The sequence below is a fragment of the Phoenix dactylifera genome, chromosome 16 (assembly GCF_009389715.1).
Source record: "Phoenix dactylifera cultivar Barhee BC4 chromosome 16, palm_55x_up_171113_PBpolish2nd_filt_p, whole genome shotgun sequence".
NCBI lineage: Eukaryota > Viridiplantae > Streptophyta > Magnoliopsida > Arecales > Arecaceae > Phoenix > Phoenix dactylifera.
Window position 1 is genome coordinate 10007525 of NC_052407.1, and position 24638 is coordinate 10032162.

Genomic DNA, 24638 nt, shown 5'->3' on the forward strand with positions numbered 1-24638 from the left:
AGTCTGCTGTCTATTAGCCTCACGATATACATGCATAGTCTGAAATGTAACACTTTCTCTCACCAACGTCCAAATATCGCGGAGCAAGGGATAAACTCTTCCGTCATTGCTTGGGGTCCTTTAGATCCAGCTGATCACCGTGACCGAATCATCCTCAAATAGAACTGGACTCACGCGGCGGGTAAACTTGATCGCACAAAAAAAAAAAAAAAAAAGACAAGCTTGAAAGTAGCGTAATTAAGTTAATAGAGTATATAAAATCAAAGAATACCAACCGTCCAAATAAATATGGCACCGCGATCCATTCACGACGGGTAGTTCTAAATACACCCCCCCGATTGCTCAGGACACCCCCCAAAAATTAAAAAAAATTAAATACTCTCTACACCCCCCCATTTGCTAAGGACACTCCTAAAAAATTAAAAAATCCTAAATTACCCTTCACCCTCCCCACCCCCTCACCTAAATTGCTCTCTACACCCCCCAAACCCCCCCCCCCCAACCCCGCTCTTCCCCTCCAAAACTCCACTCCAGCCGGCTTCTCCCTTCCGCCCAAAAAACTTCGCCTCAAGCACCTCAAGCACCTCGCCGGCGGCCAAACCCCCTCCGTCTCCCCCTTCTCCCTCGCCCAAAACCCCCCCGTTCCCCCTTCTCCCTCTCGTCGCCGGCATTCTCCCCTTCTCCCTCTCGTCGCCGGCATTCTCCCGGAACCACCTCCCCGGCCATCTCCCGAGCAACGAGCACCTCGCCGGCGCCTCCACGACCACGTCGAGGTAGCTCCCCGCCCCCCCGCCTCCAGTGCTCCGTTCGGCACTGGATCGCCGAACAGAACCCTTCTGTTCGGCTGAACAGTGCCGAACAGAAGCCCTCTGTTCGGCAACACTCAACCGAACAGAAGCCTTCTGTTCGGCTGCACGGTGCCGAACAGAAGCCTTCTGTTCGGCTGCACAGTGCCGAACAGAATGGTTCTGTCCGGCTCTGAGCAGCCGAACAGAAGCCTTCTGTCCGGCTCTGTGCAGCCGAACAGAAGCCTTCTGTCCGGCACTGTGCAGCCGAACAGAAGGGTTCTGGTGCCAAATCGCGTGCCGTGCTGAATTTTGTGCCGAACATTTATGTATGCAATTGAATTATTTTCTTTGATATAGCCTAACATTGAATTTCTATATTTTCAGACATGGATCCCCGTCCCGCCAGAGTTAGACCTACGGCGTCAGCTAGGAGACGTCGTGCTAGGATTGCTTCTCCCGAGCCTGCTCATATGCCATCGGACTCTCCTGAGTCAGAGCATGATGATATGCCCGCTAGGGGCGAAGACGATGAGTCCGTTGGACCATGTCCAGGAGGTCCAGAGGATGAGTCCGTCCTGATCAGTTTCAGGACGCATATAGCAGCTTCCATCTGGAGGCAACAGGTATTGTTTATTTGTTATAGCATTATATTTTGTTTATTGATGTTTATAAAGTAGTAGTAATTATACATTTATATTACAGGAACGAGCTCCACTAAAGTGCATGAACCATACTGCCAAGGTTGGTGAATGGAAGTGGTGGTCTTCAAACCAACCAAATACCAGGTTCAGAGCACTATTGAGGCAGTCGGGCCTCGTAGAGTTAGTACAGTGCTCTTATCGATTCATCGATAAGATTCTGATTTCGGGCTTCGTAGAGAGATGGCAGCCCGAGACGAACACCTTCCATATACCATTTGGCGAGATCACTATCACGTTGGATGATGTATCCGCCATTTTAGGGATTCCTGTCGCAGGTTCCTCAGTATCAGTTTCTCCTGAGAGGATGAGTGATCGGGATGCTGAGGAGCTACTTGTGGAGTTGTTGGGGTGTCAGCTGGAGACGCGCGTCAGGAGGTACTGTCATCGCGCGGTCAGTCTGTGAGGATGGAGTGGCTGAGGACTCAGTTTCACTCTGTATCTGATAGAGACAGGCAGCAGAGGATAGAGTGTGCAGCACGAGCCTATTTGTTATTTTTGTTAGGCTGCACACTCTTTGCTGATAAGAGTGGGACCAGGGTGCCTATAGCGTATCTGTGTTTACTGCGGGATCTGGATAGGGTGAGCACATATGCCTGGGGTACAGCTGCCTTAGCATATTTGTATCGGCAGTTGGGGATTGCGTCGAGGTCATCAGTGAGACAGATCAGTGGTTATATGACGCTTCTGCAGGCATGGATTTATGAGCATTTTCCAGCACTCAGTCCTCACCCGTTGCTCGAGTATACTGATGCCAGTCCCCGCGTGCACCGCTGGATGCCCGGTACTCCATCCCGTACCACGATGGACCATTTAGTGGTTCTACGTGAGTCATTGGACCTTTTGAGCATCGATGAGGTACGTATCATATTACCATTTGCTTGTGTTTGTCAGTACTTTTAATATGCGATATAGTATTAAACTGAAATGGACCTTTTGTTTTACAGGTTATTTGGGATCCCCATCATCGGCTTCGGGGAGATCGCCCATATATACCCGTCGCATTTTTTAGTGGCTCCATCAAGTGCCTTGATATCGTAGAACCCTATCATCCAGAAAGGGTTCTTAGACAGTTTGGTCGTATTCAGACCATCCCTCGAGCGCCACTAGCCCCTACGCGAGCCAACAGAGGTTCCACAGCAGGCTCGTACCGGATACATTACTCCTATATGGATCAGCTTTGGGAGCGGTGGGAGGACCACGTGCTGAGCCAGGCGAGCAGGAGCCACCCAGTTACCCGGCCATCAGACAGCGTACCGGGATACATGGAGTGGTATCTCCGTATCACGCACGTTGCAGTTCAGCCTCCTCATCTGCGCTCGAGTACTCATTCTGGAGCTAGGGGAGGTCATGATGATGCTGACATGCACCGGCGGCGTAATGCAGCTGCACTCGGTATCAGTACCGACATTGTACGGATGGGTCCCTCAGAGGCTACGTCACTAGGTGCCGGGCACCTATATGATGCTATTTCTCAGATGCATCAGGTACTTCTGGGTGGATGAGCCTGGCCCGAGTACAGCACCCTCTCATTCGGATCCAGGACCCTCTCATTCGGACGTACAGCAGTACACGCGTCGACGGATGGCGTCATAGGGATTGATGATGGAGCCTTTGTAATCTTTGTAAAGCCTTTGATATTAATGAAAAATATATATTTTTGGTACATTTACGTGTAATCTTTGTAAAGCCTGGCCCGTTCTATTTTACACAAATATAACAGTGCACATAACAATCAATCTAACAATGCGAAGACAGATATTTTTTGATTTATATTGATGATGGAGTTTCACAGTACATGACTCTAAGAGGCCAAAAAAATTTACAACTTTCAAAAATTGTACATATATAAATAATCAATCTAACTCTACTGTCTCGCTAATTATAACATTAGGTGAGATGCTCTCTTTGAACTGTTGAATCCGTGCTTCATATGAATTTTCCCATCCGGTAGCACAAGGAAGATGATATTTTCGCCAGTTGGTCGCTACTGGCGGAACGGGATGTCCCGGCAACAAGAACACCTTCAAAATTAGAAATAAGAAAATATTAATAGCTACAAAATTATAAATAAGCAAAAATTAAATAAGCAAAATTAAATATTCGCAAGTGTTGTGAACGTAGTACCTCAACAAAATGATTTCCATTTACGAATCCGATAGCGATATCTTTGCGGGGATAGAAGAGGTACTGGCACAGAACGGAGAGGTAGGAAGGTCAGACATTGTTGCAACGAGAGATGGTATAGGACAACATTATAGCAGGATGCTATAAGATGACCCATGTCCGGCATAGTCATCCATCTGTCATATGGTGGACAATCATCATAATATGATAATGCATGAGTGATCTCAGCAATCGTCCCTTCCACACCATATAATGTGCGATAGTGGTCCGAATGACATTGCAACTCTTGCAATAAATCCTTCCTAACACGCACCCAGTCATCTTCTCCAAATCCCAGTAAGTCAGCTATTGCCCTAAATCCGCAATTCCCATCAGCTTTTACATCCTTGATATGCTGGATGTATGGTCTCAAGGCAGAAGGAATAGCATCAATATAGATAATGGGCGTATGTGACTGGGCTCTAGTACGAAAAACCTGCAAATAATATCAAATGATAGAAAATATGTAACAATGGCAGAACATGTCCCGTATCGGCACATCCCGTATCGGCACATCTCGGCACGGCACATCCCGTATCGGCACATCTCGGCACGGCACGTCCCGACATGTCTCGTATCGGCACATCTCGGCACGGCACGTCCCGACATGTCCTGTATCGGCACATGACATACCGGCACGGCACGGACCGTCCCGTAGACGTTGTGATACCTATTGTAAGGAAATAAATATTTGGTACTTACCTTTTGCTTGGGCCGTCTCTTTTGAATCTGAGTAGATGGATTGCGGATGGTAACTTTCTCAACACCAGGTGAATAACTATCCTGTCCAGATAGAACCAACTCAAACGCAGACGGGTCACGTCGAGTAGACGTATCAACCTTCAGTGAAGCGCGCCCACGTGAACCGGTCTTCCGTTTTGCAGGCTCTAAAAGAGGTGTACTATCTGGACTTGCAATCTCTCGTAACTTCTTGATCATCTGCAATTGAGAAGCCCCATCTAACTTCTTGAATCGTAGCGCAATCAAATCTAACTCTGCATCACAACTCAACTGAATTGGCTGCACGGGGGGGGGGGGGGTAGGCAGAATATCAAGTTTCCTCCAATGAGGATCTATGCAGTCGAGAGGAATGGGCCGACCTTCCACCCTGTACCGCGCAATCTGGTGAGCACATGGTATACCATGTGTGCGTCGAATAGCGCACCCACAATTTGAATCATCAAACCCAACTGAATTGGCTCGTTTCGATTGGGCGAGGACATGATTTAACGCACTTATAGATATGAAACCTCGCAACTCTTTGAATTCAGCTGGCTTGAAGTTGTGCTGCACTACCAATAAACTCTTCTCCAATGAGGCTTTAACGGAGCTGTGCTGCAACTCAATCAATCCATGTATTCTAGTCCAAGATGACTCGAAACTTCCTTGGCTTGATCCAAGCTGCTTTTTGAGCTTTGCATGTGCACTCTCGACCCTAGTAAACAAATGAAAGTTAGATATAAGAATTGAGGCAAATTAAAATTAAATGAGTCTTTATTTGTGATACCTATTTGTCGTCACATTTCCGTAGTGCCTGCATGTATCAGTCCACGCCGCAACAAATCTTTCCTTGTATTTGCTCAGCCAAGTATCTGACACATACTGTAGTGCATCTGGATAGGTACCGAACTCTCTCTGCAGTGCACTCCAGCGATCATTATACTCGTCTTCCGTGGAGGACAGCACTAGTACATTCCAACTCATAATAAATTTATCCCATTTCTCCTTCAATTCGAAAAATTTTTTGCACTTGGCCAAAACATTCCTACTAATATGCCATCTACATGATAAATGTCTAGCAGTAGGAAATACTCTATGAATTGCATTCATCAAAGCCAAGTCTCTATCTGTAACAATCAACTCAGGCAAAACATCATCAGCTATGACACTGCGCAATCTCTCTAATGCCCAAGTATAGCTTTCTTCCCCCTCAGAATTTAAGTATACAAAAGCAACTGAAAATGTCATGTCAGTAGATGTCACCCCCACAATCTCTAAGAGCGGAAGACGATACCTATTCGTCTTGTACGTGCAATCCATTATCAACACACGGGGGAAATGCACGGAACAAATCAATGCTGCCAGGGTGTGCCCAAAATAAGTCATGCACAACATCCGTATTAGTACAATTCCTATGCCACTCAATATATTTAGCCTCTGATAATTTACCTAATAGATGTTGCATTTCAGACCTCCCGGCTTTCTCTGCAACCTTAAACCGTTGACGTACATTGTAGATAGTCTTGATAGTCGTAACATTGAGGGCATCTCTTTCCTTCAATGTGGATAATATGTCCTTTGGACGAACCAAACTCTTCGACATATCCACTAACAATTCCGTCTCCTGCTTAGATAATCTCCCTGCATATGAGTGCCCCTCCAGATTCTCTGCAGCGGGATGATTGTGCACTCCACATACGACCAGTAATATCCAATCATCCGCAGTATCCAATTTCTTTCCTCTTAATGCAAAAGGGCATCCACACTTCTTTGTCCCACAGGCAGTCTTTATTCGCTTTTCTTTTGTGGTTCGGTACGTCCCACCCCTCTCACGACCTAACGTAATTCTGGGTTTCTTAGAAATGGTACCTGCATCGGATGATTTGATTACAACAACAAAACCATTTCGCCTCCCAGCTTCACGACACCAATTACACAAGTCCTCTCTACTCTTGAAGATCTATACATTAAACAATTTATGTAAGTACACAGTTGTAAAAATAGCTCGCTAAACTAATACAAAATTGCACAATATATTATAATACCTCGTAAGTTGTAAATTCGCTTGTGTAATCCAGTACAAATTCTGATCCAATTATACTCGATTCGGTTGTAGCATAGCCCTACATATAAAATAATTTATCACCAAGAATTAATGAATCAGAGGATCTGTTCGGCACAAAATTCAGCACGGCACGCGATTTGGCACGAGAAGGCTTCTGTTCGGGCTGCAGAGTGCCGAACAGAAGCCTTCTGTTCGGCTGCAGTGTGCCGGACAGAAGCCTTATGTTCGGCACTGTGCAGCCGAACAGAAGCCTTCTGTTCGGTAGAGCGTTGCCGAACAGAAGGCTTCTGTTCGGCACTATGCAGCCGAACAGAAGCCTTTTGTTCGGCGATCCAGTGCCGAACGGAGCACGAACCGTGAAAAAAAAAAAACTTTCGAAACAAGGTGGAACACGTACCTTTGCGGCCGATTCTTCGTCCCAAATCACTAGTTGCTTGTCCATGCTTCGAATGAGGCTTAAATCTCCTTCAAAGATCGCCTAAACGATGTAAATGGATCGAGGGGTTTAAGGGGGGTTTGAGGGGTGGTTTTTTTTTTCCTTTTCAAAACGAAACGGAGGAGGAGACGGAGGAGGAGGAAGGGGGGTGTACTGAGAAAATTTCAAGGGCAATATGGTAATTACACTAAAGGTTAGTTTGGGTATTTTTTTTTTTGGTTTTTGGGGGGTGTCCTGAGCAATCGGGGGGGTGTATTTAGAACTCCCCATTCACGACCCCACGGTAAGCACTTCCAAATGACCAAAATAACCCTCCATTTCCAGCACTGCCACTAATGTCCCGTTTCGCTGGATCCTTCCCCCATCCTACAGAACCGCATATCAAACCGCCTAGATCAAATCCGACGGCCCAAACGGTGCTTTCTACCGGTATCAGACATGGTGGGAGAGGGGCCAGTGTGGGATTGCCACGAGGGAGGTTCTCCTTCCCCCCTTCATCCTTTTCTTTAGCGAAAAAAAAAAAAAAAAAAAAACAAAAGCGGAAGACGGGAGAAAAAAAAAAAAAGGGACAAACTTATGTACGGTGGAACCAAGAAGGGCAAAATCGAAATAAATGCATTTTCCTTTAAACTTTTAGTTAAGTGCATAATTTATTCAATGACAATATATCCAAGCATCCAAATAGGCACTAAGCTCCTGTCTCATGTAGATTATCGAACGATCCATATTTTCTTTATATTTTATCAGACAACACTTTCATGATTTAGGAACCATCAATATTTACCTCAGACTTAATGGACTAGTAGATCTGTAAGCTTTTAGTTAGTCATTTTGCTAGCTATCTTAAAGAGGTTAACATCGAGCAGCTCTATGTACAATCAACCTAATTCTATAAACATTTTAGTTTTAAACATTAATATTCTAGCTTATCAAATTCTCTAGTATTACTTTGTGTAAAAAATAAAAATTACGAATATATAAACTTAGAGGATGCATATGACTTTGCCATGCATATCCAAAGATTATCTTGCATATGACTTGCTATGCATTTTCAAAGTATCTTATCTCTGACATCCACTATTTAGGTTCAGAATTGGTTGATTTATACTACAACATAGGACTGTTTTTCAACACTTGTTGGACATCTACTATGCAGTAACATTTGAATAGGCATAGAATATAAAATTCTAACAAAATTATTAGATCACGTTGCTTAAGACTGTAAGTAATTGATCGATATTTACTTACTTTTGTTTTAAAATGTGTAGATCATAATTCATAAAATGGATTTTCAATTTATTTGTCCTATCCTATATTTTATCGTACGCACAATTGATGGATAAATTTGAAACCACCAAGATACATCAACTTTTATATCAAGGCATTTTTATAGTGTGAAACACGGTTAATATTTTGAATATATACTTACATGCATACATTCCGTTCGAAGATCAACATCGTTAATCATGATCTATGTAACTAAAAGTGCCTATAAATCAAAAATTGTGTTTTTGCCATTTCTAACCAACGCATCATATAGGCATAAAGACAAATGATTTTTCACTACGCTAGTTTGCTAAAATACATAACATAGTTTAATACTTAGACCATGGCAAAATATTGTTTATATTCTTTTAACTATTTATTTTTGCAATTTTTAGTACCTGGTTTACAAACCAATAAAACTCATGATCATGATCAATATTATGAGTCTTCATGTGTGTGTATATTAATATTATTTTACTCCAAATGCTTTTAATAAAAATTAATGATGTAGACTTTTCAAAGTGAAAATTCATACATTGATCATGTTCTACAGTGTAATGAAGACCGAGAAATAACATTTCATGTACTTTGGAGGTCTTTTACCCATGCATCTTATAAGTACAACACAGATAATGATATTGTATTTTTTTTTTAAATTGTAATTATTTGCATTTGCCAATTATATAATATATAATTAAGGCTGCAAATGAATTGGATCAATTCGTCATCCAATCCGACCTAAATTTTAGGACTCACGAGTCCGGATCAATTTCTAAAATTGGACCCAACCGGCTCAGATTCAGTAAATCTAGATCCGACCTGATCCATCTCCTTTTTTGGATTTTTTTTGGATCGTTTACGCTGCGACCCGTTCCGACCCGAGCCGAAATCCCGCACTGCCGCCTGCGGCCAGGACGCCTGGACCCACGACTCCAACCCGAAATGGAGCGGTTAAATTGAAAGCCAGCGCCATTCTTCATCCTCCTCCGAGCCCCTCCTCCGGGCGCCGCCTCCTCCAAGCCTCTCCTCCTCCTAGCGCCTCCTCCGAGCGCCTCCTCCTCCGGGCACCGCCTCCTCCGAGCGCCTCCTCCTCCTAGCGCCTCCTCGGAGCCCCTCCTCCGGGCGCCGCCTCCTCCGAGCCCCTCCTCCGGGCGCCGCCTCCTCCGAGCGCCTCCTCCGAGTCCCTCTTTCGGCTCCGAGCCCCTCCTCCGAGCGGCGCCTCCTCCGAGTCCCTTCTTCGGCTCCGAGTGCCTCCTCCTCCAAGCGCCTCCTCCGAGCGCCTCCTCCCGACTCCCGAGCTGGAAGGATCTCTGATTGATGGACGGCCTCTGATTGGAGAGCGGACCACCGACCACCACCACTGCATTTGCACTTCAGCCCCAAGCAGGAAGGATCTCGAGTACTTGACCCTGGGTTTGAGTCCGGAGTCTCCGGACACGTAGATATATAAGGTTATCGGGTTGGATCATAATCCATTAACGCTAGGCCCGCTAATCCGTTTCGCCTTTCCTCCCGTTCTCCATTTCCTCAACCTCGCAAACAAATTCGGGAAAAACCCCAAAACCCTAAACCCCTCTCTGTTCTTGCCTCCTCCTCCTCCTCCTCCTCCTCCCTCTCTTTGCTCAACCCTAGGCATGAATTCTCTTCCCTCGTTCTCAGTTTACTTCTCCTCGATCCGCTCCCTGGAATCTAACACGTTGCCGTAATTCTTGCCAGGTAGATAACCTTCGGTGAAGATATGGCGAAGAAGTTGGGGAAGAAGGCGAGAAAGTTCGCCAAGAAGAACCTCCAATCCGTGCTCAAGCGGAGGCGCAAGATCAAATCCATGTTCAAAAGGAAAGCCGCTTCTCGTCGAGGTTTCCATCAGATCTCAAAGCTTATAAATCTTCTTCTTCTTATTTGCTTTTACTTGATTTTATGGATATTTTCCAAGATGAGGACAGCAAATATCATCCAAATCGTAGTAACTGGGCCCTAAAAACAATCTAGTAACTCAAAATCTCTTCTTTATTCCTTGTTGTTATGTTATATTTAGTTTACATATGCAAAAGGTTAGAAAGGAGATGCTTTTGATTTTGTAATTAATGCACTGTCTTCATACTTGAACATCATTTGCTGTCACAGTGGGTAATGAGGATGCTGCAGAAGAGTATGAGAAGGTGCGATCAGAACAGCATGTTAGAGGGTGAGAAGCTTCTCCTAACTCAATTTCATTATGATATTTGTTAAAGTTGTCATAATTCAAGTTCTTTTTCATTTTTCTTTTTCTTTTTTAAATTTCAATTCCGGATTCTTTTAGTTACATTGCGGTTTAGTTTGATGCATTGCTTGATTGGTTAAGTAATTTCACTGATTTGTTTTCATAAATTACTAAACGGGGCTTTCTTTGTTATTCGTACTTTACATTTGGGATATGATTTCAGTATTGGATTTCTATTCGTAACGTTGTGTTTAGAGAAATAGGTTTCTTGGTTCAGCTTTGAGATCCTTTCAAAATGAGAACTATGGATAAACAAAATTACTATATTGACAAAGTGAATAGCATCCTCATCTAGCAAGGATGGTTGTATCTTCAATGACTTGTTTGAGTACATACCAACCATTTCATGATATCCAGTGATGGTAATTACTCAAGCAACATATCAGTTTGATGCATTACAGCATGAGCACAGGGCTTAGCTATTGTCTGAGCAAAGTAGGTTATTGACTTTTGTGAGTAAATACCAACCATTTCATGGTATCCAGTGATGGTAACTACTCAAGCAAAATATCAGTCTGATGCATTACAGCTTGAGCACAGGGCTTAGCTATTGTCTGAGCAAAGTAGGTTATCACTAGCAGTTTTTCCTAAAAGTGCCTAAGAGTCTTAATACTTAATAATTAGTTGGTCGAAATCATATGTGAATTGGCTTCCTGCTCTAGAGTATGGTGCCTTTGGAGTTATATTAGCGATAGGTGCTAATAGAAGATTGCATTAACCATTAGGTAAATTCATCATTGCAGGGATTTGAATGAAATTTTGGTCTCATATGAAGGTTCTTAATACATTGTTAAAAAAATACTTTCTTTGTGGAATTAGTGTGTAGAGTATCATATCTTGGTTTCAGTATAGAAATCAGTGAAGATTATCAAGGCTTTTAAATGTGATCCGTGACTTTGCAAAGAAGAACAGGATTGATCATTTTCTTCATTGTGTCAGCTCAAGTGTTTGGAGAGATGCACAGAATGATCATTACATGAAAACTGCATTTATTATCTTTCTATTATGTCATTAATAATATGTCATTGTAAAATAAGTCCTGTTTTTTACAGGATCTCAAGAATCATTGAATGTGATTTTGACAATTTACAAGAATATCCATTAAAATTAGCAAGGCAACTTAAAAAGTTAAAGACAAGTACTCTGGGAAAAATGGTTCATATTTTAACAATAAATTGTTCAGGAGAAATTGGAGATGTTAGATCATGTCGAATGAAGATTAAAGCAGGCCTGAAGAAGGAAAATATCATATGTGTGGAAGGAGGGTTGGATAAGGGGATGATGAGACTTGTGAAGACTGGGATGGTGGGGATGATTTGTAGCTGGTTGTTCTAAACAAGGATAAACCTTGACACAAATTCATAGAATCGCTTAATATTAAATCTTGTTAATAATAATCCTTTTTCTTTGTGCCTGTTTGGACATGTTTGCCTTCAAATATATTGAATCACAGATTCTTAAAGCTACTTTTAAATATATGAGATCAAGGCATGCTAATTATAACTTTTCCTCTCCTTTCTTATTGCCAGATTGGACATGTTTCTTCTTGCATACATGGCACATTCAATCAATAACTGAATCATCTGTCTTGTGGTCACAGTTCATATTTGTGTATATGTCACATTGCTTTAAATTTTACAGAACATTAAAATTCTGGCATGGATAATGTGCACTATCATTGCCAGTGATTGCATGTAGTTAATAATGTAAACACCATATGACCACATGCTACACAGGATAAGAATCTGGTGTGAACATAAAAGCTTTTCTTCTCAATCCGGATGTCTGATGTAAGAGAATTGAAACCTAGGTACAAAGTGTAGAAATAAGAACACCATACTTTGAGCTGTTTAAAGACTAAATGTTGGCCGTCACAATTTCTTTTCTATTTACCAATTGGTGATAAAGTTTCTTGTTTTTATGATATGTACTGTATAGAAAATAAAGGGAGAACAACTTTTCTTGTTTTCATATTCTGAAACAATCATCTTGAACTTACATTTTGTGAATTGTTAATCAGGAAAAAATCCATGAGTTTGTGTGTTCAGGAAGCAACAGTAGCTTCTTCTTGATTAAAATTTAGATAAACTAATTCTTCGTACTTTTATCTTACATCATCTTGTTAGCTTAAGTAGTTAACTGAAATCCAAAGGAAGTAAGTGGAGTGGTAAGCAATTACTATGCTATTTTCTGTCAACTTTAAAGGACTGTTTGTTTTCAGCAAAGACAAAACTTCTAAAACTTATGTAACATGTATTTTATGACCTTTAACAGTTTTGTTGCTCTCCTAATATTGCAACTTGGTTAGATGGTAAATTCCAAGCTGTACATCAATACATCCATATTTTGGGGAATAAGACTGCCATGTTGCTTTTCCTTCTGTCCTACTAAAATCTGCAAAACTTTCTAGATTATGCAGATAATCAACCTCGTGCCCTTGATCATGTTGTATAACCTATTGTAGCTTATGCTATTTCTCCAAATTAATAAAAAAAAATACAACTGATCCATCATTTTATGAGCATGCATGCTGTCCTTTTTTCTCTCTTCTTATCGTGTATCTATTTTCATAATTTGTTTTTGTTTGCAGAAACTTTGAAGATGGAGCCATTTCGAACAATCAGCTAGACAATTTGTTTGTGGAAGATGATGATGATTTAAATGAGGATGTCTCTGACAGTGATGGATATCTATCAGAGGTATTTTCTGTGGATTCTCTTTCTGTACCATTACATTAGCATAAAACATATTCAATTCTTATCCCAACAAGCAGTCCTTGGAATTTTGATTCCTTTTCACCATTCATGTCTATCATGGGCTAATTCAGCTGCCTATGGAGACTTTATTAACTTGTCCCACAGAACTTTTATTTGTTCTATTTTAGGTTTTATGTATGCCTTCACCAACTTTCAAGAAATATTTGAGCATTCTGTATCATGGCTCCTTATATCTTTGTTGCATATGCTCTTACCATTTTAAGTAGAGGTCAGCCATTGTGCTATTGATGCCACAACTATTCACTTTTCAAAATGCGTTCATGTCTAACCTAGTTCTTAAGTTTACCATTGCACGAACCTTGATATTCTGTACTTATCCTATTTGTTCGGACTTCTTCATTGCCTAAATGATCTAGCCTATAGAATGTTTCAAGTCCTATGATCTGATAAAATTATCGCATTGATCTGAAGGGGTCATGACAGCTGCACAGCACCTCTCAACTTTGTGAACTTGAATGTAATTTTATTAATCTTGTTCTCCATCATTTCATATGATGGATAAAAATGACAAAAATGTCAACACTGGGGTATCCCATATTTGTTAGCTTTGACTCGGCCTTGTACTCAAATGTTATCCTAGTAAAATTGTGTTCACATTGTTTGTAAATGTTCTATCTTTGATGACATGGGTATAGGTGCAGGGTCTTTTGTAGTGACCTAAATAAAGCCTGCCATTATTGGTAAGTAACTTATCTCATCACAATTACTTCTAATTTTTAGTGGTTCTTTGTGTATGTGTTTGGCAATCAAGATTTGCTCCTTTTGTGAACCTTTATTCATTCACCATTCTTTTCGTTTTCTTTATATTGGAATCTACAATGTAATTTGATTCTCTACTTTTAGTTTCTGGCTATCCACCCGCTATCAGCTCTTCACTTTTGTTGTCCAAGTTTAGACTAGCATCAGCTATTTTTTCTTTCTCACGTAACTTTTACTACCATATGTGTGTGCCTCTCCTTAACTTTTTGTATTCCTATTAGTAGTTCCACTGATGATGGTTAATTCACAGGATCCTGAATGCCCTTACATCTCGGAAAGTGAGAACGAGAATGATTCTAGAGGTTAGCATATCCTTCCTATTTCCATGCATTTTGAGCGTTGTGATATGTTGTCTAGTATAAATGTAATGGAAGTATATGCAGACAAGAGCGATCACATTGCTTTTTTCGAACAAAACAAGGAAATTCATCTGGAGATTGCCAAGCAAAAGAGAAAACTGGAAAGGCTGCTAGAGAAGGTGATACTTCATGCTATTTTTGCCCCTGAAAAAAAAGCTTCAATGGTCTAGGTCTGCCATATGCTATTATTCTGAGTTAAAAGAAAATGCTTGACGTATGCAATGCTGTTTTTATTTTTATTCATTAATAGTCTAACTCTTCTTGGTGTAAATTTTTTTTTGTTTTGGATTTTTCATTATTGATACAATAACTAACTGGTTTGTGTAAATTGTTTTTAGGACCCAAAATTTTCTGAATTCCTTGAAAGTAGAAGATCTGACCTGGACCAAACCAGAAGTCAAGAGATTGTAAGTTTTTCAGACATTACATGAAAGCTTTGCAGATATTTATATTTATGTTTCTTCACATTTTGATCATGGATCTGTTCTATATAAAGTATTCAGATGATGAAGGAAATACAAGTTATCTGGATGGAGTTGCAATTAGAGGGAGTCAGATCTCACATGATGACAAAATCCTTACAGGGCATACTATAGATGTTTGGTGTTGGTTGGTTATGGAACAGCCAGATGGTCCTGCATTTGCTAACCTACTTAATGGATTCCGTGCTGCATCTCGATATGGGATCAACTCTGATGATAATTCATCGCAGAAAATTCCAAATAGAGATGTTTTCTCTAAAATATTGACATTTGTTCTCTGTGAAGCAGATGGTATTTTCCGTAGATTATTGGGAGTTCCAGACTCCTGCATCAAAGAAAGCATTTTAAAGTTGAAAAGCACATCAGAGTGGAAAACCATGAGGCCACTGATGAAGTCTTATCTAAGGAGTTCTCTATTTCTTCTAAATCAAGTTACTGACAACCAGATTCTTGTTTTCGTCTTGTCTCGACTCAGAGCTTCTGTTATTTTCTTCACTTTATTCCCATCATTGGTAGGGAGGCTCATCAAGGTACCTGAAAATCTCTTGCTACATGGTTCCAGTGTTCCTCTTATGATATCCTTGTTAGTGAGATGTTGGAATCTAGTAACTAGAGGTTATTGGAAGTTTTGAACAAGACCATTTCACAATCTTTATGAATTTTGCATTCTTGGATTTCGATCAGTGCTGCATTTTCTGCATAAATTTCAATTCTTGTTAACGCTAGTAGTGTTATATTACAAGACATTTGTTACTTACTCTGACAAGTTTACCTGGTTAACTCTCGCAAGGTTTAAATGTAAGAAACATTATGAGCTAACTTTTATTTTTTTCATCAAAATGAGGCAGCTTTTATATTTTTCTTACGCGATACTTTGTCTCTTATTGTCAATACTTGGCTTCTTTTATAGTTTTCTTATGCATGGTACTTTGTTTCTTATTGTCAAATGTCAATACTTGGCAGCTTTTACCATTAATGCTTAGAAGAATGATGATGTTTTAATGAATTTTTGGTGACTTAACTAATTTTAGCTAAATAGTTAAAACTGGATGTAATTTTTACCTAACCAGCAAACCTTGTCCCAACTATCTAGTGTCATATGACAGTTAACTTCACAGCTAGAAGAATTTGCTGGATCTAATTGTTACTAAAGTAATTATGAACCAACCAGAATATTAGCAATATATTACCAGCATTGGTTATTATTGCTACCAAATAATTGACTTCATTGCAATCTAATTTCTGACTGATATCTTATGCCATCCTGCATTCGCATGCAGATCTTGGTTCATTTGTGGGCGACTGGTGAGGAGAGGTTGTCTTCATCTTCATTCTTTTTTATTCAAGACATTGCTTCCCAATTATCTTCTGACTGCCTTGATACCTGCCTGACGAGAACATATAATGCTTTCATTGCACATTGCAAGTTTGTGGGACCTACAAATTTGAAGCATCTAAAATTTCTTATGGACTCTGTTGTGGAAATCTATTCTCTTAACATTCAAAAATCATATCAGAAGGTGCTTCTCTCTGTGCAGCAGCTGGCCAGTATCCTGAGACAAGCTTTAAAGACAAAGGATAAGGTTTGTAACATGCAATCCCAACTTATATCTAGCATTTGGTTCCCTGGAGTCCCCATCCCCCTCCCCCCTTCCCACTTATATCTAGTATATGCTCTGTGTTTGGTGTTCTTTGGGTCCTTAGTAGGCATGCATGTGATGGTTGCGATTGATGGGCTTTTTTATGATTGCTGCAGTAGTATTAAACAATACTATATCATTAGTATGATTTGCATCACATAATATGTCAAATTGGATAAGATGCTCAGGTCTTAAACTGTACAGGAGGTTCTTTCTTCTAGCTTTTTATGGTTTGTGCTTTCTTTTCCCTATATATTTGACATTAATTTTGATCATATGGTGTGTTCGGTATATAATTTTGACATTGCTCTACAATGATTTATGGATGCAGGAAGAACTCAAGAAGATACACAATTGGCAGTATATTAACTGCCTTGACCTTTGGGTTAAGTTCATTACCTGTAACTTCAGGGATCATGACCTTCAGCAGCTGCTTTTCTTGATTATTCAAGTCATAAGAGGGATAGCTCATCTTTTTCCTGGTCCACGTTATGTACCTTTGAGGTTTAAATGCGTGCATATGCTCAATCATCTTTCTCTCTCCAGCAGAGTTTTCATACCTGTTGCATCCTTGGTTTTCGACTGCCTAGAATACAGGGGAAACAGCCATTCAGATACAACACAGAGAATGCAAGTTGACTTTTCATCGTTGTTAAAGGTTGGAATTGATGGGCTAGTTCATGTTGCCACTGGTTTTATGTTCACATTTTGTTCCTTTTTGTTTGGCTCCTATTATATGCTACTTATTTATTTTTAATCATATATGCAAGACTCATCTCATTTATGATCAGCTTAATAGACCAAGCATGGTTTAAAGCATTGACCATTGTAATGTTGCAGTAGCTGTTATAATGATTTTAGAGGCCTCTCTCTTATTAATTATATAATGGGCATTTAAATAAAATCTTTTCAGTTGACATTACGAAATTTTATATTGAACTATTTATAGCTGCACAAAGTATTGATCCAAAATATAATTCTAAATCTGTGATCAGTAACTTTTGACATTATGGTGTTATTAACCAATATCTTCTATTAGAATAGCTCAAAATAGCTGTTGCAACATCAATTTCAATATTCAAAAAAGAAATCCATTAAAAAGCTGGACTGGGAAAATAATTCCCATTATTTCCACTACTACTGTCAATAACATTAACCCTGAGGGGCCAATATAAGGAGTTAGTAGCATCATTCAGATCTTGGGGTCAAGTAGGTTCCACCTGAGAGCTTCTTCCAACTGGTCGTGAACCTGATACGACCTTTCACTTACTAGTATGAAGTCCTGGTCAAGGCAAACATGGCAAGCAAAAGTTATTTTTTGAGGACAGGAATGCTTTGAGAAAGCAACTGCCTTCATGATAGTAATATTCTTAGGAGAAGAGAGAAGAAATCAAGGTTTGTTTCAACGAGCTGTTCTCATATCTGAGGTACTTACTGATAATCTAGGGAGACAAATTGAAGCAGCTATAATATTTTTATACGAATTGCATATTTCTGTTATGAAATTAATATTATTCGAAAACATTGTGGCCTTCACCCATTCCTTAATCTTGATATACAATTTTTACCTATTTTTCCTTAAAATGTTCATTTGGCTCATAATCCATTCACTGCATGATCCCACACTTACATTCATGTTATGATGTTCTCATACTGCAGCTTCACCATGACATGGTCATTGTTGATGCAGGTGCCAAAGCAATTCCTTAAATCAAGAGACTTCCATGCGGGGTGTGTTCTTTCAGCAGTTGAACTGCTTGTAGCACACTTTATTCAGTGGAGCTACCATATATCATTCCCTGAGCTGGCAACTATTCCTCTCATTCTCTTGAAAAGATTCCATGAGAAGACAAATGTTGAGAGTCTACGCCGCCTGGTGAAACGTTTAATAGATCAGGTATTTCTCTTTTTCTTTTTCTTTTTCTTTTTCTTTTTTATGATAATTGAAGAGCAGTTACTGAAAAGACATTATTGTTCTGTTAGTGATGAGCAGATAATAAAATATATATTTATTGAGGTTGATGTACTGTTGTTCTTGGACCCTTTCTGAGAATCATGAAACAAATATGATAGAAAATCTTCTGCTACTGATTTGAGGGGCAAAAAGGGAAAAAGGTGTTTTTTTTAATCAATTACCATTCTGTTAAGAATTTGACTGTCTGGCTTCCTCTACCCCAATCAAGAAGAGAAGGATAAAGCGAGGGACAGCTAATTGGTTTAGGCATCTGCACTGTTCTCCATTAACCCTTTGTGACATGACTACTTGTTCTAAAAACAGGTTGAACAGAACATTGCATTCATTCAGAAGAAAAGAGAAGAGGTTTCTTTTTCACCAAATGATCAAGCTTCGGTTGAATGCTTCCTACAGGTTAGTTTCCTTCGCTTCAGTTTGCTTCCAAGATCTGTGAACTGCAATAATTTAATTTTCTTGGCTTGTTATACTTGTAGCTGGAAAAAACTGGTCCGCCAGCACCTTTCACTCAGTACTATTCCAGCATTCTACAAAATTCACGGTTTTGAGATAAGGATTGACTAAGGTTGCTTAACGGTAAGAACATCATTTCTTGGGCAAATAGCAAGACTTGATTCAGTTTTCTGTTACAGGAGCCCATAGTTTAATGTAGGCATCATCGATGCCAACCATAAGGATGACCTGATATTACTATTCAGCAATAACCTTCTGCATTAAATCCTTCATTTTGAAAATTTTGCAGGGATTTCTGCTGCGAGGTTTCTGTGTTCCTCCCTGAAGGGAGAGAATGATGAATGCATCATGGCCTTTATGCTTATCTGATAATTCAAGTATTGTGTTTTCTCGGAGGGCATTCTTTTGGAGGAGAAACGGTGCAGGAATGGCCTGATGTATTGACCATAGGTAAGGTAGGAGGTGGATTGTCCGGCCGATCATCAAGTTTTTTGAGATATCATTATGCTTTCTCATTATTTAAAGCCTATCTTCACCTACAGTTTGTCCCACCGGCCTCGTTTACCTGTGTTACTATAAAGATGTATCTTTGCTAAATACTCATGTTGATCTATCCTTTTTTTGTTCATTTCATGTAGCAACCAAGAGAGATTGTACTTATCATCAATATAAATTTTGAAAAATTATCTCAAGATTGCAGCCATTTATTGTGCTCCTGACATGCATATGATGCTGGTGCTATGTCCTAGCTCTAGATAATATCTTTGGGTACTTCATGCTTGAATTTTTGTTTCCACGGGGCCTTTAATGCATTGATGCTGATGAAATGAGGGTAGGCCCCTATCTAGACCTGTATATTTTCAGTCCTACCAATGTGCGTGATAGTGGTTGTCATGTTCTTGGTCTTATTACACCTTGTTTCTTGACCTGTTGCACGATTATCTGGATTTTGTTTGGTCCTTTTTTTCCTCAATGTCAAGCCCATCAAAGCTATGAAACCACTCCCATTTAATGCTAACTTGTATGGATCTTACGGACCTTTCATTGGTCTCTTTGCATGGTGGTTTCTCTGCTTCGTATTCATCCTTCAGCGACTGCAACACCTACTTGTGCACAAAATCAACTTTTCGGCTCCTGCCCTGTTTGACTTGTTGAACGCATGATTGTCTTGACCTCACTGTGCCAAAACGTCCATGTCCCCCACCTTCCACGTCTCCCTCCTTCCCTCTCTCTCTCTCTCTCTCTCTCTCACGCGCGCACACACGCTCGCACATTCATGGGAATGGTTTGCCTGACTTTTGGAGTCCTTATAATATAAAGTCAATGTTTTGAATAGCGTTACGCTGTGGTGTTGCAACCTCAATGGCACTGTTATTGGTCAATGGCAATTATTTGTCTTAAAAAGTAGTATTTTAAATTTTTTATATCAGTCATGGTTTGGTGGCGTTTTAAGTGTTATAATGGAAAATAATTAAAATAATAGGAAAATCAAGACATTATCTTTTTTATCTATTTTTCATTAAAGAAAATAATATTTTTGCATGACGTGATCTTTTATGTAGGGAAATTCAGTAAAAAAAAAAAAATAGAAAATATTTTATTTATAGAAGTACAGTAAAAAATGGATAACATCAATTATTTACATTATAATGCTGTTATAATGTTAAATAGTATATTCAAGTGACTGTTATGTTTTCTTCTTACACATATATTGACTGTCTTCACTTATGTGGATTCGTAGTCAGACCTGATTAGATCCAGGTTGAGCAGTAGTCATGAAAACTGTTTCAATGGCCTTTATAACCATTGTAATGCTACTATTTTAGATACTGCTTAGAGCTAAGAGCCTTTGTGAAATTTTTGTGCTGGTCCTATGTTGCTTGCAAATGCTGATTGTTCTGGTTATAGTTTCATTAGGATCTTCCCTGTTTGGAGTATTAGGTCACTGTGTTTCTTTCTCTCTCTGAAGAGTAGAAACCTAGATATCGAGTGGCTGCCAGCTCGAGATCTGAGCTCTTCTCTTGCTTCCATGCCTCCCAACAATGTTCCCCATGCCAAAAAGCTCTGATCCAAGTTCATTTGCTGGCGGCAAATTCTTCTCCTCCTGATCATTGGAGGCTCCTTGAAGGCTTTGTTCGATGCCGAGGATCAGGTGGAGTTAGCTTGGCCATCATTGGAGCTGGGTCTCTGAAGCCCTCTCCTCGCCGGTGGGCAGTGGGTTGAGGGTCTCTCGCTGGATCACCGGAAGGTATGCCCGGGGGAGCAACCATGGAGGACAAGGAGGACGGGCGGCAGTGGAATTGGCACCGTCGAGAGGCATGGCAGGGAAGGGGAGCAGGTAGAGGGGCACCAGGGGGTGGGGGAGGTATAGATTGCAAATTGGGTTGAGCGTTGCCTTGTAATCAAATCGTTTCAAATTAAAAAGATTTAAGTTCATATAATACATGCACACCGGTAGGTTAAAAAGACTAATAGGTGATAGGCCAAATGGGCGAGAAGGATGCAGCCATTTGACAATATATACGTAATGCATACATACTCAAGAGTCATCCCCAACTGGTGTTCGCATAAGAAATAAGACAAACAACAGACATATGATATGCTCATATGATCATATAATATATAAACAAAAAATCCATTAGGCCTACAGAAAACTTCGTTTCGTGAGCATGGAGAACAAACTTGAGAATGCGGAGAACTGGGGGGCACATGATGAAGTATAATGATTAGAAAAGTTAGAGCAAACTCTGTTATTGCAAACTCTTATCCTAGTATATCCTTCTTACCACGAGTACTCTAGGTTAGACTTGGTTCACTGTGCCACGCTTCTGTTTAGAAAGTTTAAGCATGGTGCAGTGGAGTGCCCAATGCTCAGGGTTGAGTATGTTATAGCTAGACATGATGGTGGAAGTAAGCTAGATACTAAATTCAATTAACTCATTCTCTTCATTAATCTATTCCCACATCATCTCTTAACCCTTCTTTTTTTTATTCCATATGTTTGTTTTCTTGAAGAAAGTCTAACAATTAACTAACGGAGCCAACGTCTAAAAAGTTTTGCTTAGCTATTAGAACTTCATTTTCATTGCCATATGGTCTAGCCTTCTATCAGGATTTTGACACTATTAATAGAGTGGAAAAAAGATCACAATACCCTTGAGAGTGGTCGGATCTTGGCATTGTATGATCTCAAGGTGCTTCATCCTTTCTGATTCATCCACTTGCATAGATCTTAAAGTACTCTATCTCTATCATTCATACATCTGCACAGATCTCAAAGCACCACATTCTCTGTCATTCATTCATTTGCATAGATCTCAAAGCGCTTCATCTTCTATCGTTCATCCACCTACACAAATCTCAAAGCACTATATTTGTCATCCATTTACACAAATCTCAAAGCATTCAATCTTCTATCATCTATTCGCTTGCATAGACCTTAAAGCATTCTATTTTCTATCATTCATCCTCCTGCACATATCTTAAAGTATTCCATCCTTTATTATCCATTCATCTATATAAATTTGAAAGCGCTCTATCCTCTCTCATTCATATGCCTACATAGATCTCAAACCACTCCGTCATTTGTCATACATCTACCTGCATAGATCTCAAAGCACTCCATCCCTTGTCATCTATCCACCTGCATAGATTTCAAAGTACTCCATTCCTTATCATTCATCCATATGCACAGATCTCAAAATGCCATATACTCTATCATCCATCAATCTACATAGATTTCAAAACACTCTATTCTTTATCATCCATCCACTTGTATAGATTTCAAAATGCTCAATCCTCTATCATCCATCCACCTGCATAGATTTTAAAGTACTCTATCATCTATCATATATTTACCTACATAGATCTTAAAGTATTTCATCCTCTGTCATCTATATGCTTGAACAGATCTCAAAGCACCCCATCCTTTATCATTTATTTGCTTGCATAGATCTTAAAGCACTCCATCTTCTATCTTTTATATGCCTGTACATATCTCAAAGTGCCCCATCCTCTATCATCTATAAACTTGCATAAATCTCAAAGTGCTCTATCTATCATCCATCCACCTACATAGATCTCAAAGCATTCTATCCTCTATCATCCATCCACATACACAATCTCAAAACACTCCATCCTCTATCTCTATCTACTTGCACAGATCTCAAAGCATTCCATTATATGTCATTCATCCACTTACATAAATCTCAAAATGCTCTATCTTCTATCATCCATTTGCATGCATAGATCTCAAAGCACTCTATTCTCTATCATCCATCTGTCTCCATAGATCTTAAAGTATTCCATCTTTTATCGTCCATCCACCTACATAGATCTCAAAACACTCCATACTCTATTATCCATCTGCCTGCATAGAACTCAAAGTGCTATTCCCTATCATTTATCTATATGCATAGATTGCAAAGCACTCCCTTTCAATTCATGCCAAAATAAGTCTCTTGCTAAGTTTGTGAAAAGGGTAAGTTTGAAATTTTACAAAAGTTTAGTTATTAGATGGCCTACACATGATAACATTTTGTAATGGAGATAGACAACTGGGCCATATTATAACGAATGTGAAGTTTTGGTGGTTAATTGATATTTTTTAATGTATGTTTGGAAAATCTAGCAGGATTAGGTTGGATTTTCTATAGGAATTAGGTCTGTTAACTTTTCAAGTCCTATTTTTTCAAAAGGCCCATTCTAGTCTAGGCCTAAATCCCATCCATATATGGGCCTACCGGACTGTAGGATGAAAAAAAGATCTATGGAGGTCCTTTTTTCCCCCCACAGAATTTGTGTTGGAGAGAAATTGGGTTGATATGGTCTTTGCTTAAATAGACTGCGTAAGCTATGATCCAATGAAAAATTCAGCCCAATCCTGTTGGATTTTCCAAACAGGTTCTTAAACTTTGGTGTCTATGTGTAAATGGCCCAAACTTAGAGGAATGTATCTAGAATTTTTCCTAAAATATAAGCAAGAGACTCTTCTCAGAACAATGGAACAATAAAAAAGAAATTTATAATGAGAGCAAGCGACCCTTCTCAGAATAATGGAATTGATTTCATATTATCTTCTTCTATACTTTGCTGTAGTTTTTACAATAGATTTAGGTAGTATTTTGTGATCGCAAAACTTCTCGAAGGTTCAAGGAAACTAAACCCAATCCTGTCTTTTTCAAATTTCGGCCGTAGGCCGGTGGCAGGCCGCAAAAATATCCTTGTATCACCATTTGCTTGGTATCCCAGTTTCATTTTGAAAATCAAGGAAATAAGTTTTCGGTATGCCCGGAGGGACCCTAGATGGAATGCCACCAAAGAAGAAGACCGATGCTCGCCTTCCACCATTGTGCAATTCGGAAATCTTGTTGAAGATTCCACCTCTTTAGAGGAGCAACTGGTTTTCCGAGCCGAGCAAGTGGAAAGCTCCTCACCCTCACAACAACCTGGTGCCATTAGTGGTAGAACCCAATAAAGTGTGTTTCTCCAAAGGAATGCTGGCCAACATGAAGGTCAACATCCAATTATGGAATCATTCTGATAGGTAGTGGGCTAGAAGTGCAATACTGTTGCATAGTTGAAATATCTTGGAGGAGCAACTGGTTTCCTGGGCTGAGCAGATGGAAAGCTCCTCACCCTCACAACAATCTGGTGCCGTTAGTGGTAGAACCCAACAAAGTGTATTTTCTCAAAGGAATGCTAGCCAACATAAAGGTCAACTTCCAATTATGGGATCATTCTAATAGGTAGTGGGCCAGATGTGTAATATTGTTGCATAATTGAAATACCATCTAGA

At 39.8% G+C, this 24638-nt stretch overlaps 1 protein-coding gene across 3 annotated transcripts; it reads left to right on the top strand.

The window, feature by feature from the left end:
* Window positions 1-9320: 9320 nt before the first annotated feature.
* Window positions 9321-19544, top strand: LOC103709841 (nucleolar complex protein 2 homolog). Of its 3 annotated transcripts, none has more exons than XM_026805721.2 (14): window positions 9321-9590; window positions 9856-9995; window positions 10264-10324; window positions 12990-13098; window positions 14186-14237; window positions 14319-14413; window positions 14633-14701; window positions 14791-15306; window positions 16057-16359; window positions 16748-17074; window positions 18107-18313; window positions 18695-18784; window positions 18865-18964; window positions 19131-19544. In XM_026805721.2, the coding sequence occupies exons 2-13, from the start codon at window positions 9878-9880 to the stop codon at window positions 18934-18936; spliced, it is 2019 nt and encodes a 672-aa protein (XP_026661522.2). In that variant the 5' UTR covers window positions 9321-9590; window positions 9856-9877; the 3' UTR covers window positions 18937-18964; window positions 19131-19544. The 3 variants fall into 3 exon arrangements, with proteins under 3 accessions (XP_026661522.2, XP_038970399.1, XP_008793581.2); XM_039114471.1 differs by lacking the exon at window positions 9321-9590 and adding an exon at window positions 9600-9718; XM_008795359.4 differs by lacking the exon at window positions 9321-9590 and adding an exon at window positions 9605-9771.
* The last annotated feature ends 5094 nt before the right edge of the window (window positions 19545-24638 follow it).